Genomic DNA, 16,263 nt, shown 5'->3' with positions numbered 1-16,263 from the left:
GCCAGTGACGCCGGCCCCCAGGTGCTGCCCGGAAACGCAGACGCGCGCAGCCCCCGGCCCGGCGCTGACCCCGGCCCTGCGGTGTAGCGTGTGACCCGGGACCGTGTTTCCGACCTTAGAGTCGCATTCGCCTCTGCTGTAGATGGGGCCGCGGTCTGTGCGTGGCGAGATGGCTTAGATTGCCGCAGGGAACGCGTTCTCAGGGAGCCGCGGCCGAGCAGGTGCGCGCCCGGGCGTCAGCACGGCTCCGGGGAAGCAGGGCCAGGGCGTGGGTGCCGGCGGGTGCTGGGGGACCGTCGGGCGCTCCAGGCGGAGACACAGGCGCGGAATAAATTGGGCTAGGAATTAGATGGACTCCAAAGCCGGACCCCGTCATCCACAAGCATAAGCTCTGACCCGTTACCAGCATGTCAGCAAACTGCGCCTGCAGTGAGAATGGTTTTCCCCGCCTGGTTCCGAGCAGTGAAAGCCCGGTTCGAGGGCCTTTGCACCTCGCTGCACCCCCAGCCCTTCTTTCTTTTTTAAAAATTTTTTTTGAGGCAGTATTTCACTAAGTCTCTAAGTTGCCCAGACTGGGCTAGAACTTTCGATTCTTCTGCCTCAGCCTCCCAGTGTGCTGGGATTATAGACATGCACCACTACACCGAGTTTAAGTGTACCCTTTTTTGGAGACAGATTCTCACTGTATATTTTATGCTGGCCTCGAACTCACACCGATCCTCCTGCCTCGACCTCCCTAGTGCTGGGATTACAGGCATTCGACCTTTCCCGCAAAGCGTATCATTTAATGCTTTTAGCGCAGACTTGTGCAGCCATCACTACAATTACTTTTTGGAACATTTTCATCACCCTACCCCGCCCCCCCCAAGAAAAAAACCTTTGCCCTTTGGCTGTCACTCCCCAATCCTCGATCTTTCCCAGCCCAGGGCAGCCGCTAATCCACCTTCTAGCTCTTTATTTATTTTTTTTTTTAATTTTTGTTTGTTTGTTTGTTTTGTTTTTCTCCGGTATCGGGAACCGAACCCACGACCTTGCGCTTGCCAGGCAGGCGCTTTGCTGGTGAGCTAAATCCCCAGCCCCTAGCTCTTTAAATTTCCCTGTTCTGGGCGTTTCTTGTAAATGGAATCATCCAGTATGAGGTCCTTCGTGATTCGCTTCCTTAATATAATGTCATTTTTTTAAATGGCTGGGGGGAAAAACGCTTTCAAGACACGTGAAAATAATTTGAAATTCAAATTTCAGTGCTTATAAATAAAGTTTTATTGAATAAATCCCACTCCTTCATTTACATATTATCTGCTGCTGCTTTTGTGCTACAGAGGCAGAATTGAATAGTTGCTACAGAAATTGTACCGCCTGGCAAAACCTAAAGATTTACATAACATCTCGGCCTTTATAGAAAAAATTTGCCAGGCCCTCTGTTACTGTGCGCACACACGTACTGGGGAGCAAACCAGGGCCTTCACAAGGAGCTATGTCCTCAGCACCACACTTCTTTTAACTTTTAATTTTGAGGGAGGGTCTCACTAAGTCACTGAGCTGCCCAGGCTGGGCTGGAGCTTGCAGTCTTGCTCAAGCCTCCCAGAGTGCTGGGGTCACAGACACGCTCCACCACACCCGGCCCGCACATCTCTGTCACCCTTTTCCTTTATGCCCATCCTCTGCCTTACGTGTTACTCGAGATGCGGCAGCGTGGCAGTTTTATCTGTCACCTTACCCTCCTGTTAGCTGTTTCTCTCCACTAATGCTAACAGCTCCTGCATGTGGAAAACTATACTTGTTGCTGGATGCACGAGTAGTGTTTAGGACAGAAAGAAGAAGCCAGACTCAGAAAGACAGGCATCACGTGTTCGCCTTATGTGGGATCTAACAAAGATGACACGGAAGTAGAAGGAAGACTATTATTAGACAAGACAGAGGGGGTACTGTAAATGGGGGGCTTACAGGACAATAGTGGGATGAATGGGAACCCAGTATATGCAGTGAACGTCAATACTTTGAAAAATTAATAGGCACTATAAAAAGGAGAAAAGAGGAACGAGGAGGTGGGCGTGCTTTGCTCCATGGAGGGAGCACGTACCTCCAGTTTTATTCCCAGCCTGTGCTGCAGAAGAACAGACCCATGCAAGAAGCAGTATAGGAAGGTGGGCATAAGGGCTCAATGCCTATAATCCCAGTGATCGGGAGGCTGGGGCAGGAGGATCTCAAGTTCAAGCCCTCCCTGGGCCACATAGTGAGTGCAAAGCCAGAGTGAACTACACAGACACACACGCGCGCGCGCGCGCACACACACACACACACACACACACACACACACACACTGAAGCAGTACAGAGTAAAGGAGTCTGAGGAACTTGGGTGTGTCCCTTCCACCAGGAGAGGAGCATTGTCTTATCTGAGGGGCCGGCAGGAAGAGAACAGATAGCTTGTGTGTAAGCTTGTGTATAAGCTGATCAAGAAGGTCCAGGGCTCCTAGCTGTCCTCTGGAGGGAATGAAGCCCAGTGTAACCAACACTTTTGTTTGTTTGTTTTGTTTTTTATCTGTTTTTTGAGACAGGGTCTCCCTATGCAGTTCAGGCTGGCCTTGAGCTCACTTTGTAGCCCAGGCTGGTCTCGAACTCACAACGATCCTCCTGCCTCAGCCTCCCAAGTGTTGGGATTACAGGCGTGTGCCGCCACACCCGGCTGTAACCAATACTTTTTCCCCCTCAGTCCTAGGGGTCGAACCCAGGTCCTCAAGCCTGCTAGGCAAGCGCTCTACCACTCAGCAGTAGCCCCAGCCTTTCTTACTTTTTCTTCTCTTCAATCTAGTGGTTCCTCTGACATAATGCCGTAGGCTTTCACCTTTCCCTTAACATCAGCCTGGCCTGCCCCACCAGCCTGTCCATTTTACACAGCTGTGTGCCTTTCTCTTGGCGCTTCTTACCCACAGCGGGGACGGAGCAAGCAAAGGCCCTGGCCCTGCCGAGGGCTGGTCAGGAGGGTGTGTTTGCTGTGGCTGTGAGTGTGGCACACCAGGTGGAGGAGGAGCATTCTGGTTGGGCTGTGGTTTCTTTGTTTTCCCCGTACCAGGGATTGAACTCAGGACCTCACGCTTGGCAGGCAGGCGCTACACTCCTGAGCTAAGTCCCCGGCCCCCGGTTGTGGTTTCTAAAACTGTATGTGGGGTGCTTCCTGTTCCACAGAGGGCACCAGCCCGCAGCAGTAGTCAGACTCGGGGAGACCTGGCGCCCTCCCTCACAGTTCTCAGAAGCTCCGGGGCGCAGTTCCCTCACCTGGCAGCACGGTTTGCCTCTGGAGTGAGCAAGCGCTGTCCCTTCTGCAGCTGCCAGGGTGGGGAGTCCTGCGGCTCGGCCTCCCGCCCGGTGTCGGCTTCCCACAATGTAGGACAACAGTCTGCCCTTCTCAGCCAAGAGAAGCAGGGTGAGCTGGGCCAGTAGCAGGGACAGAGGTGCTTTAAATCCATCTCTCTTTCGTGGTACTGGATATTGAATCCAGGGCACTCTACCACCACTGAGCTATATTCTGGGACTTTTTTTTAACTCTTCAAGCTGATGTATCGGCAAAAGGGCTGGGGCTATAGCTCAGGGCAGAGGCCTTGCATTCAGTCCCCAGTACCATGATAGAAAAAGAGAGAGAGAGAGGTTGATTGACAGATATCCATCAGTCTCTCAGGTCAGAACCCCTGGGTGGATGAAGGACTTTCCCAGCTGACTGGCTCTCTGGCCCAGGCCAAGCTCCGTCCCTGGCCTCCTCGCTGAGTGAAACAGCATTCGATTGTTTCCGGTGTTGCCCCTCACGGTTCTGGCGCTCTTTCCCTTGAGTGAGTGAAGTAGAAAGTCCTGTGGCTTTGCCCGGGAGCCCAAGCCCAGGATGTGAAGTCAGGGTTCCACTGCTGGAGTCCAGGGCGAAGGCTGGAAGGAGGCTGCCTTGAACGGCCTGAGCTCCCTGTGAGGAGGGATGGCCGTCTTCTGAAGCTTCCTTGTAAAGCCCTTCTAGTTGGTGTCCGAAAAGTAGGGCAGTATAATGGCCCGTGACCAATAAATCCGCAGGCCGCAGGCCTGGCACTGTCTCTTGTCAATCTCATCCTGTTGCTTGGGAGGACCAGGCCTTTCTGGAGCTCCTCGGAAGCCCTCAGCTGTCTGCCTTGCCTTTCCAGAAAGCCATTGATCTGGTGACGAAAGCCACAGAGGAGGACAAAGCCAAGAACTACGAGGAGGCGCTGCGGCTGTACCAGCATGCCGTGGAGTACTTCCTGCACGCCATCAAGTGTGAGTCACGCGGGGTCACGGGCTCTGCGAGCAGGGCGCTCGGGGCTCACAGGGCCACCCTGCATCCCTTTTGCAGATGAGGCTCACAGTGACAAGGCCAAGGAGAGCATTCGAGCCAAGTGTGTGCAGTACCTAGACCGGGCGGAGAAGCTGAAGGATTATTTAAAAAACAAAGAGAAGCACAGCAAGAAGCCCGTGAAGGAGAATCAGAGCGAGGGCAAGGGGTGAGTGAGTGGAGCGCACCGCTGGCTCCGCGCCCTCTTCACATGGCGATGTCATTCTCCGTGCCGGTGCCGCTCGGACTTGCATGGCAGCCACACTGTGGGAAACTCTTGCTCCTGTTACGGCAGCAGCTGCTCTCCCTGGCACTTCACAGAGCATGTTTCCGAGTCACTGTGCTGGTCTGCATAGAAACGCCTGGCGAGGGGTGACAGCCTTGGCCTCTCACAGCCCTGCTCTCGGGTTGGAACCTGGCTCTGCCACTGCCTTGCCCAGGAGGGAGGACGAGGGAGCTCTGCCCCAGCGCCGCTGTAGGGAGCAGAGGGGGTGACATGACAGAGCCTCAGAAGGGAGCTTGGCACATGGTGAGCATTCAGTAAACGCCAGCTGCTGTCATCACAAAGAAGCATCCTCACCAGAGAGGTGAAGAGGTACAGCCAAGGTCACAGAGCCAGACCCAGTGCGACTGGATCTCTGGCACTGGCCTGTGGCTCCACAGCAGGCATCGCCATGCCTCTCAGCTCAGGCCTGGGCTCTGCCCGCCAGGGCGAGGCCAGTCAGCCGCGCACAGGGGCCTGGTGCCCTGGGCGGGAGTGGGGGGGCTCCAGGAGGTGAGACTTCCTCCCGGACGCGGAGCACACGCCTGCAGTCAGATTCCCAGGTGAGAGGTGTGCTGAGGGATAGGAGACGCAGAAGAGTTTTAAGGGCGACAAATAAGTGGTGTCAGGATAGAAAGTGGCCATTAGGGTCAGAGCCCATCCCCTTTAGAGGTGTCTTATGTGTGTGACAGGATTGAACCAGGGCCTCATGCAAGCCAGGGGTCAAATGCTAAGCAAACTAAGGACGAGCTCTGAGCACCAAGCCGCGTCACCAACCTTTTTATTGGTCATTTTCAGGCAGTCTAAACTGCCCAGGATGGCTTCCAACTTAGAATTCTCCTGAGTAGCTGGAATTATAAGCGTGCACCTCGCCCCAGCTTCCCCTTTAGTGCGTGTGTGCATGTGTGTGCATGAGTGTGCATGGTACTAGGGAGTGAACCCAGGGTCGTCACACTGAGTTACCTCCCCAGCCCTAAGACAGGTTCTCAGTAAGTTGCTCAAGCTGAGTTCAAACTTGGGATCCTCCTGCCTCAGCTTCCCAGCGTGCTGGGATGATAGATGTGCCCAGCTTTCCGTTTCATTTCAAACTTTACTTCTTGTCTGTCCTTTGGATTACTCTCGAGTCGTGGCCGTGTACCTCTTGTCTGTCCTTTGGATTACTGTGGGGTCGCTGCCATGTGCTGTTTCCAAGTCTATACAAAAGGCCCCTGATGACTACATTTACCTGACTGGCTGGCTGCCCTTGAAGTCCAGCCAAAGCACATTTTCCTCTCCAGTCCTCAGGACAGGGTAGACTTCCCAACCTGTATTCCCTTAATAAAAAAAAAACACACGACATCACTGTGACTGTGTTTGCTGGAGGAGAGCGTGTGGCCCTGACACCTGCAGGCCTGACCCGCTCACCTGTCCCTCGGCAGAGCTGAGCTGGGAACATTCCTCACCCAGGTGCTGTGGCAGAGCCCAGCGCTCATAGCCCTTTGGCTCCAGGCTGAGGCCCAGCGTGTTAGCTTCCGTTTCCTCTCTCAGTAGTGACAGTGACAGCGAAGGGGATAATCCAGAGAAGAAGAAGCTGCAGGAGCAGCTCATGGGTAAGCGGCCCGAGCCCGCGTGCTGCATGTCCTGTGAGGGGCTGTGGGAGCCCTGCATCGGCTCTTGCTCATGCCGGGCCTCCCGCTGCAGGTGCTGTTGTGATGGAGAAGCCCAACATACGGTGGAATGACGTGGCCGGGCTGGAGGGGGCCAAGGAGGCCCTCAAAGAAGCTGTCATTTTGCCAATTAAATTCCCACACTTGTTCACAGGTAAGAGCTGAGCCACCAGAGGTGCAGGTGTAAACTCAGGCTCCTATGGGAGCCGGCGTGGGTCCCCTCTGCAGTGTCCCAAAGCAGATGGCTTCGGCAGCCTTGGCCCACGGGACAGGGCCTGGCCTCGCATGTGTGCCGTCGGGAGAGGCCCTGGGGCCTGCTCCCCGCTGCCGCCGTCAAGAGCACTGGCGAGCTGAGATGTAGCTCAGCGGCAGAGCGCTTGCCTAGCATGCACGAGGCACGGATTTAGTCCCCAGCCCTGAGAAAGAAAAAAACCTTTTTGTGAGTGGAATTTTGAGGTGAGCGTTGCAAGGCCTGGGCACAGTGGTTAACAAGGGTGAGGACTGTGCTCCGAGCAGGTCCTTAGGTCCCTTCTGCCTGTGCTCCCCGATCAGCCGCTTTACAGAACTGTTTTACTCTATTTACAGTGACTGAAGACCTCCCGCCTTTATTTTGTCAGGAAGAGGCTGACTTGGGTTTGTTCTTTTTGCAGGCAAGCGCACCCCTTGGCGAGGAATACTGCTCTTCGGACCCCCTGGCACAGGGAAATCCTATCTGGCCAAAGCTGTGGCAACAGAGGCCAACAACTCCACCTTCTTCTCCGTGTCCTCCTCTGATCTGATGTCTAAGTGGTTGGGGGAGAGTGAGAAGTAAGTCAGCCGGGGCAGCCCAGCTCCCCTGCCCCTCGGGGTCACTTCCCAGAGGCGCCAGGACAGTAGTAGGAGAGCTAGATTTGGCCAGCGTTTTGGGTGGGGCCCTGTCCTGGCGGACTGGGGAACCTGGAAGGGAACCCGGGAGATGAAGTACCCAGAAGCAAGGGGAAGGCACCAATGTGACAGTATCGGCCCAATCTCCAGTTAGGGCGCTGGATATATTTTACCTGTTCCCCACACTGGCTCCCATTGGCACGTGAGGAAAGTGAGGCTCAGAGGAAAGGAAATGCCCTGTCCTGAGTCCAGAGCTGGGATCTGAAGCAGTGCCGAGGCACGCCCTCCCCCTTGGTGCGGACTTGTCACCACCATTGTTCCTATGGGAACGACGAGAACAGTGGTGACGACCTCGGCAGGCACATTCCGGAGTGTCCGGCTCCTAAGCCGCTGTCCCCCTCAGGCTCGTGAAGAACCTCTTCGAGCTGGCCAGGCAGCACAAGCCCTCCATCATCTTCATCGACGAGGTAGACTCCCTGTGTGGGTCCCGAAATGAGAACGAGAGCGAGGCTGCCCGGAGGATCAAAACAGAGTTCCTGGTCCAGATGCAGGGTGCGTCCCAGTCCTGGGCCCCCTTGGCAGTGGCCGCAGTTGATCGCTGTGGGGTGGAGAAGCACCTAGAGGTGCCGGCTTCAGGCCTCGGGCAGGCTTTCACAGCTCTGGGCCGGCAGCTTTGTAGTCTCCTCACCTGCCAGAGCCAGGCTAGCTTAATTTCATCTGGGACTCTGAGTGTGGCAGAGGGCGCTGACGGACCTGCGGGCGCCCTCAGAGTCTCTCCCTGCTCCACAGGGGTGGGGAACAACAACGACGGGACTCTGGTGCTTGGTGCCACAAACATCCCCTGGGTGTTGGACTCGGCCATTAGAAGGAGGTGAGTTCCCCACAGGGGTGCTGCGGTCTCCCTGCCCTGGGCAGCCTGTGGGTGGGCCCAGCCCCGTTCTCTGCAGTGCTCTGGTCTGCACGCCGAGCAGAGCCCTCAGTGAAGCGCGTTTCTCAGGGCCTTGGTGCGGCCGCAGTCTCCGTGCTGCCCCTGCATTAACGCCGCTCAGTGATTTGCCTCATTCCTGCCACGGGCTTTGCTCTCTAGGTTCGAAAAGCGCATTTACATCCCGTTGCCTGAGGAAGCTGCCCGCGCCCAGATGTTCCGGTTGCATCTGGGGAGCACTCCCCACAACCTCACAGACGCCAACATCCACGAGCTGGCCCGGAAGACAGAGGGCTACTCGGGCGCAGACATCAGCATCATCGTGCGGGACTCCCTCATGCAGCCTGTCAGAAAAGTCCAGTCGGCAACGCACTTCAAGAAGGTGGGTGGTTCGGGCGTGGTGGTGCACACGTGTAATCCCAGCACTCTGGGAGGCCGCGGCCGGAGTTCAAGCCCAGCCAGGGCAACTTAGTGACTTAGCAAGACCCTGTCTCAAAAACAAAAAGGTACTGGGGATGTAGCTCGGTATTAAGGCCCTGGCGTCCGTCCCCAGTACCCTCCCCAGCCTCTCAGCAGAGGAGGTGAATGGTAAGCAAATCTTAGACAGTGTCACTAGAATGAGGGGTTATCAGTTTCCCTGGCTTCTCCTCAGGGCACACATTCTCAGTGTCCTGGAGAACCGGGGCAGAAGCCAGGGGCAGGGCTGGACCTGTCCTCCCTTTCCTGCAGCTCATCCTTGAGTGCGCCTGTCTCTAGCTGTGAGAAAGCAGAGGACAGAGTAGCCTCAACTCCACCGTGCCTGTGGGCAGGGTGCACACCAAGGAAATGCCTGAAGAGTGCAGGTCTAAAGTGGGGATTTACTGGGTGTGGTGGCACACACCTATAGTCCCAGCAATTAGGAGGTTGAGGCAGCAGGACTGCTGTGAGTTTGAGGCCGGCCTGAACTGCATAGCAAGACCCTGTCTCAAAAAGACCTACATAAATAAAGTGGGGATTCACCAGGAATCTCTTGAGTGTCTCCTGTGGGTCTGCTATGTCCTGGCATTGTAGGCACCAGGGAGACATCAGTGACCAGAAAACAGCAGGAAACACCTCTGCTTTCCAGGAGCCGCCCTTCAAGTAGAGGGAGACGGCCAAGGTAAAAACTGGCTCCTTAGAGGATGGTGACAGGGAGGCAGCGCAGGGACAGGGAGAGCAGGAGCTCCAGAGGTTCAGAGGGGTGAGCGGGTTGCAGTGTTAAAGGACAGGCCATGCACAGTAGCATTTGAGCCACAAACTGGAGGGGGTGAGAGAAGGGGCTGTTTGCTGGTCCTGTAGATTTCAGCGGGAAAACCGTATTGCTGCAACTGAAATTGTGGTGAGACTTGATGCCGTCGCTGAGGAAGGTGAGAAGCTGAGATTCTGGAGACCAGGGCCGTGGGCGCCTGTGAGTGACTGATGGAAGTAAGAAAAGCCATTCCCAACCTCCTAATTGCTGGGACTATAGGTGTATGCCACCACACCCAGTAAATCCCCACTTTAGACCTGCACTCTCAGGGGCGCCTGTGAGTGGGCGCCCCTGATGTCAGACCTGGAGCCACTCTGCTCACTCAGCTCAGGAGCTTTGAAGGAGCCTGTCCCTCCACCAGCCTCTCTTCGGACTGCCCTTAGAAATGAGGCTGTCTTCCTCACTCTGCGGGCAGCTCTGCCAGCCTGTCAGACTCCTGCTTGGTTTCAGGTCTGTGGCCCTTCCCGAACCAACCCTAGCATTATGATCGATGACCTCCTGACTCCGTGCTCGCCAGGGGACCCAGGGGCCATCGAGATGACCTGGATGGATGTCCCTGGTGACAAACTCTTAGAGCCTGTGGTTTGCATGGTAAGCACCCAGCTGGGAGGGAGGATTTCAGAGCCAAGAAAATGGGGGGGCCTGGTAATAAAACTTGAGTTGCTCCCCTTCTGTGTCTTCGGCCCTTGTGGCTCCTTTGAGAGGTTTGCCTTCGCAGGTTTGGGTCCCTGCCAGGACAGAAGCAGTAGTGTTCGCATTATCTGTTCTTTAACAGAAAAATAAAGTCCACATAATAAGACTCTGTCCTTCTGGGGGTCTGGCTTATGTGACCCGGAAGGGGTAAAGTTGTGGTTGGCTTTGATGCAGTGGGGAAGGCAGCCTCTTGCCCTAGTCTGAACCGTGCTTATCCCGGCAGGTGTCTGTGGGGCCGCGGGGTAGACACACAATTCACGAGGCCCCAGGTGGGAGCTGGGAGCGTGCTGCTGGGGCCTGAGATGGGAAGGTGGCTCTCTGGAAATGATCCGCACGGCCTCAGGAAGGAGGGCCATGCCACAGGCGGTTGTGTGGGAGGGGTGACTTCGGAGGCAGCCTCCTGCCGCCTGGGCGGCACAGCGGTGCAAGAGGGGCGATGTCTCAGCCCCATGCTCTTGCCTTTGCAGTCTGACATGCTCCGGTCTTTGGCCACCACCCGGCCCACGGTGAATGCGGAAGACCTCCTGAAAGTGAAGAAATTCTCAGAGGACTTTGGACAGGAGAGTTAAGAGCTTCTTCACCTGGGTGATGATGAAGGTGGCAAGTAGGCTGGGGCAAATCCACAGTACTCCCTAAGTCAGTGGCCAGACAGGGCTCCAGGTGCGCTGTAGTCACTACGGCTCCTCTGCCATCCGCTGCCAGCCAGGGAGCAGGAAGACGCCCCGCAGCGCAGACGCCCCGCAGCCCTTTCCACTGGGAGGACGCTGGCTGTCCCTACTTCTCCCTCCTGGATGCTTACCGACTCCTTCCTCTTTTTTTTTTTTTAACTTCTTGTTTTGTTTTGTTCCCCTAAATTAATGCTGCTTTGATTTCTGTCTTGTTTATAAATAAAATCACCTAGAAGTGTCAAGCAGGGGAGCAGCCAGGCCCAGCCCCTGCTCCCTTCACACCCAACTTCAGCCCCTTGAGGACAGACTGATGGAAGTAAGAAAAGCCATTCCCACCCTCCTGGTGCGCCTCCAGGCCGTCTTCCCTGCAGGAGGAAGCGGTTTCTGTGAGCACAGGGCTGCTGTGATGGGAAGGCGGGCAGGCGGTCTTCACTGCTGCCTTTCCTTCCTGGGTGTGAGAACGCCGAGCCCCGCCACTGCCCCCGGGGCCTTGTCCTGGAGATGTCTAATAAATCCCTTCCCTTCTTGAACCAGACTTCATTTTGACTCTTGTCTGGGCCTCTTTGAAGGCCACTCTTGCTTCCAAGGAGAAGACCCCCTGCTTTCCTCTTTAGCAGACTAGGATGTTGGCAGTGCTTGTCCCCTACTGCTCTCCTTCGGCCTGCCCTCCAGTCATTTCCCCGGTGGCCTGGAATTTCACGTGGGGATGTTCAAAGAACTAAACAGCTCTTGCTGCTGTTCAGTTTCTAGACCAGAGACTGCCAACAGGGAGTCCTATGGGCCAGATGTGGCCTGCAGGTGGTCTACTGTCACATTTAAAGTCCAGAGCTGAAATAAAAATTCAGATTTCTGCCTTTTGGAAGACTAGATAGATAATGCTGGGCCTATGTCAGGCACCCTGTTTAGAAGTGGACTGCAGCCCTCCTCAGTGATATGCCTGCCAGGCACCCGTGGGAAGCAGTGACCCCTGACAGACACCAAGCTCCAGAGCTGGCAGCCCCGGAAAGGCCATGTGATGAGTAGATGCAAGAGACAATGGCATGTTCATCCTGTGCACAGAGGCCTAGCACAGGAAACAAAGCTTGGAGCCTGGGAAATGGCTATTGTAGCCTTTTTCCTCCCTGCAAAAACCAGTATTGTTCCTCTATTTTATTGGTGCTAGGGACTGAACCTAAGTGCTCGTGAATGCTCAGTACAACTCTACCACTGAGCTATACTCTCAGGCCCAATTCTCTATCTTTACAACTGAACGGGCCAGAACTGATCCATTTGTTGGCCAACTCTTACATCATGTTGGCTTTGCACTATGGATTCCTTGCTGTAGTTGGGAACGGCTAACATGAACTTCTGATCAACAGCTTGAAGGTTGGGCTCTGTGGTACATGCCTACAGCAGCAACTGGGGAGGCAGAGGCAGAAGAGGCAGAGTGAGTTCGAGGCCAGCCTGGGCTACATAGTGAGTTCAGAGCCTGAACTGCATAGTGAGATCCTGTCTTTTAAAAAAAAAAAAACAAAAACAACAAAAAAGGTTGAGCTCTAAGCTATTTTCCAATACTGGTAGATTAGCTCCCTCCCCCACAAAAAAAAACCCACCTTTTGTTTTTATTTCTATTTACTTTCTTGTCTTTTTGAGATAGGGTCTCGCTATGCAGTTCAGGCTGGTCTTGAGTTCACTTTGTAGCCCAGGCTGGCCTTGAACTGGCAACGATCCTCCTGCCTCAGCCTCCCGAGTGCTGGGATTACAGGCGTGCGCCACCATGCCTGGCACCCCCACCTTTTGAAGCATCAGCAGATGATCTATAGTTGGCATTTCTGCCGCAGTGTAGCTAGGATCTTCTGTCACTCTGGTGCTCTCAGTTCTTCGTTGTGTGCCCTTAGCCCGTTTGCAAGTTTAGGAATAAAAGGTCATCATCTGCTCCCTGTGGGGAGCTTCACTTCATCTAGTTGTGTTTTACAAATTTTACACTTGAGCCAGGTCTGACCCCCAAATCTTCCTGCTTAAGCACCTTGATATCACAGGGATGACTGGCAGAAACTTTAGGGCCCTTACATTTGTCCTCTTGGCCCTAGATGAGCTCACAAACACCTGCCTTTCCATTTTTTTCTCTCCATCCTCAGTAGCAGGAACCATTACTAAGGCTGAACTATCCTGGGATGGAAGCTGTGGGCTTGGGCTGCCAGCACATGACCCAACACCATCTATGTTAAACAACCTAATATGGGCAGAGGAACGTCTTTAAGTACCTTCTCTGCAAATCACTTCTCTACCAGGGGACTCTTCTCAACTTCTGCCCGCATTGGCTTTCACTGCAGAAGTGGATTTCTGAAACTTTCATTAGCTCGACATTGTTTTTTTTTTTTTTTTTTTTCCGGTACCGGGAATCAAACTCATGACCTTGCGCTTGCCGGGCAGGCGCTGTACCGCTGAGCTAAATCCCCAGCCCCTCGGCATTGCTTTGTATGTGCGGCTTTTGTGGCTGATAAGTACTGTACCTACCTTGGGTGGAAGAGACCTTCCTTACTGAAAATGCAAGGATTTGTTGCTGCTGATCAACACCACAAAGGCGCCACTAAGGGGAACCCCTGAAGACTGTAGGAAGCATCAGAATGTGGGAAGCCAAAGGAGCTGGTGAACACTATCCAAGTGAAAGGAGGCTCGACCAACCCCCTCATAGACCCTGTGTTTTTCAGCATAAAGAGCTTTCTACAAACTTCCCCAGGGCTGAGTCTCCAGCTCCTCTGCAAAACCCAACTGTAGCCGGAATCACATCTGCTTGCCCAGGTGGGCTCAGAGAAAGCCATAGAGAAGAAGGGGTCTTCCCTAGGCTGCCGTTTAAAACCTTCTGTCTGAGCAATTTAATGGACTTCTCACTGCCTGTGTACCGTGACTCAGGGGAGTTTGTTTTGCAGGCACACCAGCTTTGGCAGCTGGAGTTGCACCTCAGCAGGACTGTGTACTTCGCACACGTAAGGCCCCAGGTTCCATGCCCAACACCAAAAAACCCAGGAAACTGCTTCTCCGACCTCCATATAAAGATGGGGTGAGACCTCTGGAGTTCCTCAAAGCCGAACACTGTTCAGTGTGATGCTCATTCGTCTTTCAAAATACCCGTGGTGACCAGTAAGCACCAGTTCTATTTCTGTCCTGAGCCCCTATCAGTTATCACCCCACCCCTGCTCCATGGCCTCTGCCAAGGAACGAGCCAAGTACCAGCTACCCAAGAGAGTTCGATCTTTCCCAAGTTTGGAACTGTATCTGAGCCTGTTAAAACATGTGGTACGTACTTACATGAATGCTGTCATTAAATATTTCCTTCAGCAGGGACTACACTGTCCCATGTTTTTACTTCCACAAGCAACTGGTGTCTAAGGCAAACCAAGGACTTTAAGGTCAGACACCCAACAAACTCTTTGTAAAAAGAACTCACAAGGTGGCCAATCCCAACCTTGCCTACATTTTTAAACAAAGCTTTCAGATAACTGGGGACTATATTATCATCAGTTGTGGCCCTGGCAGCAGATTACACAGGTCTTGTGAGATCGTTTGTAATGAGAATGGTTATTTCCATGTCCCACGTCTCTCCGTGAAGAATTGTCAGGGACTGCCTCCTCCTTTAGGGAGCTGTTTTTCTCTTCAAGTTGTAGGCAGTGTCTTGTGCAGAGCTCATTTCAGGGCAAACATTTCCAGCCTCTTTCCCTGGCTCGGTTCAGCATGCGTTAGCAGGTTACCATTTCCAGTCAAATGAGGGCCAATACCAGATTGAGACCAAGATGTGCCCAGCTCAAGCTGAAGTGTTTGCACCTCGGTTTTCCAGAGCCTCAGCCCCAGCAGGAAGGCCTCAGTCATTCACCTCCATCCAGTGCACATTTGTGAACGTCCTGGTGTCCATTTTGTCAATGAATAAGCAGCCCTGCAAGTGGTCCATCTCGTGCTGGATGATGCGGGCCGTCCAGCCGCTCGCCTGCCACACCACCTGCTCTCCTCTGGGGTTCAGCCCTGCAAGAAAGTTCCAAGCTGACTGAGGCGGGGCATACTGAACTGCATCTTTCTCAGGCTCTTTGCCCTGTGTCCTGTCCTGGCAGTTCCTATTTACAGGGGGCGACAGCAGAAAGATGATAGATGAACTGGGCACAGTGACGCATCCCTGTAATCCCAACACTGGGAGGCTCAGCCAGGAGGATTTCTAGTTCAGGCCCAGCCTGGGGAACTTAACTCAGCATGTACTTATCTCAAAATTTAAAAAAATTTAAAAGGCCTGAGGATGCAGCTAAATGCAGAGGCCCAAAGCTTAATTCCCAGTACCCCTCCCAGAAGTGTGTGTATATATGTACACACAGATACATACACCTCCATATAGGTATAGACACACATACACAGAACAGCCCTTCCTTGGGCTGGGGTACAGCTGAGTGGTTCAGTGGAATACTGCCTGTCTAGATGTGCCGGGCCCTGTGTTCAGTCTTTGGCACCAAAGGAAAAAAAGAAAAGACACCTTCATTCTGCCCACTCCCCAAACAGTCAGCCTGGTTCTCAACTTTTGAGAAGTTCTGCTCAGGTGCCTTCCTCTGAACACCTTCCATTCACAAGAACTGCTCCCCTAATGCAGAAACTGAAGGGACAAAAAGAAAAAAAACTGAAGGGACACCATTTCAAACAGCTGGCTTGCTCAGTAGGAACAAGCATCCCACACCCAGCAGAGGGCTGCCCCCCACCAAACAGCTGCGGGATCACAGGCCTAACACGTCTTCCAGGGTTGGGCAAAGGTGGGTCCCACTTCTACAACCCCACTCTGGTAGAGTAGCAGGAGAGGGGCACGGAGTCGGGGGACGGAGGGAGGGAGCAGCAGCGGGAGCAGGCCACAGCCGGGTGTTGCGGCCTCGCATACACCTGCAATCCCAGCGCTCGGGAGGCTGAGGAAGATCCCAGGTTTGAGCCCACCCAGGGCAACTTAGCGACGCCCTTTCTCAAAATGAAAAGTAAACAGGCTGCACTCGGGAGGCTTAGGGAGGAGGATCGCTGAGAGTTCAAGGCCATCCTCGACTACATAACACCAAAAGGCTGGGGATGTAGCTCAATGCGAAGGCTCTGGGTTCAAGCCCCAACAGCGCCAAAAAAAGAGGCAACGACCCAGCGGGGAACTGAGAGCACAATCAGGGCACCTCCCAACCCCAGGGCCCCACCCCGTGTCTGCATCCCCTCGGAGCCTCCCTTCCCACCAGCCCGGTGCTCCTTAGTCCCGCGCTCCTGCGGGAGCTCCGCGGGAACCGTTTCGTGGGCTCGCACAGCTCGCGTGTCCGCCCGGCCTACCCCTCAGCCCGCACCTGAGATCTGCACCGCCTGGAAGCGGGGCACGTGGGCCAGGAAGCCTGCGACGCTCTCGCAGCCCTCTGGGAAGGTGACGAGCCTGCTGTCCAGCACACGCACACTTGGGTTCACGAGCACGCGCAGCGGGAAGGGCTGCATTTGGCGGAGCTCGCGCAGGCGCGGCGCGTAGGTGCGGAAGAGCTCGTCCGGGAGCTCCAGGGCCAGCACCTGCAGCGGCACCCCCAGCTGCGGCGCGCTCAGGCCCACGCAGCGCCGCCGCCGCATCACCTGCACCAGCCGCTGCACCA

The 16,263-nt window shown here is 54.6% G+C and overlaps 2 protein-coding genes and 1 long non-coding RNA gene across 3 annotated transcripts; 2 read left to right on the top strand and 1 right to left on the bottom strand.

The window, feature by feature from the left end:
• Window positions 1-4,159: 4,159 nt before the first annotated feature.
• On the top strand, window positions 4,160-11,186 carry Vps4a (vacuolar protein sorting 4 homolog A (S. cerevisiae); the record flags this gene model as incomplete). The annotated part of the gene is given in 10 exon segments (XM_013503932.1): window positions 4,160-4,271; window positions 4,348-4,495; window positions 6,116-6,177; window positions 6,269-6,388; window positions 6,885-7,041; window positions 7,502-7,650; window positions 7,888-7,969; window positions 8,186-8,405; window positions 9,741-9,881; window positions 10,451-11,186. Coding segments are annotated over 10 exon segments (1,293 nt in total), but the record flags the coding sequence as incomplete, so codon positions are not given.
• Window positions 11,187-12,343: 1,157 nt separating this feature from the next.
• LOC106146558 lies at window positions 12,344-13,715 on the top strand. The gene is made up of 2 exons (XR_001231047.1): window positions 12,344-13,432; window positions 13,561-13,715. It is a non-coding gene; the product is annotated as an uncharacterized LOC106146558 (long non-coding RNA).
• A 249-nt stretch (window positions 13,716-13,964) lies between these two features.
• Window positions 13,965-16,263, bottom strand: Pdf (peptide deformylase (mitochondrial); the record flags this gene model as incomplete). The annotated part of the gene is given in 2 exon segments (XM_013503933.1): window positions 13,965-14,647; window positions 15,973-16,263. Coding segments are annotated over 2 exon segments (449 nt in total), but the record flags the coding sequence as incomplete, so codon positions are not given.

Source organism: Chinchilla lanigera, unplaced genomic scaffold, assembly GCF_000276665.1.
Source record: "Chinchilla lanigera isolate Chin_1 unplaced genomic scaffold, ChiLan1.0 scaffold00083, whole genome shotgun sequence".
NCBI lineage: Eukaryota > Metazoa > Chordata > Mammalia > Rodentia > Chinchillidae > Chinchilla > Chinchilla lanigera.
The sequence above is the reverse complement of the archived record's forward strand: the minus strand, read 5'-3'. Positions and strand labels throughout refer to the sequence as shown.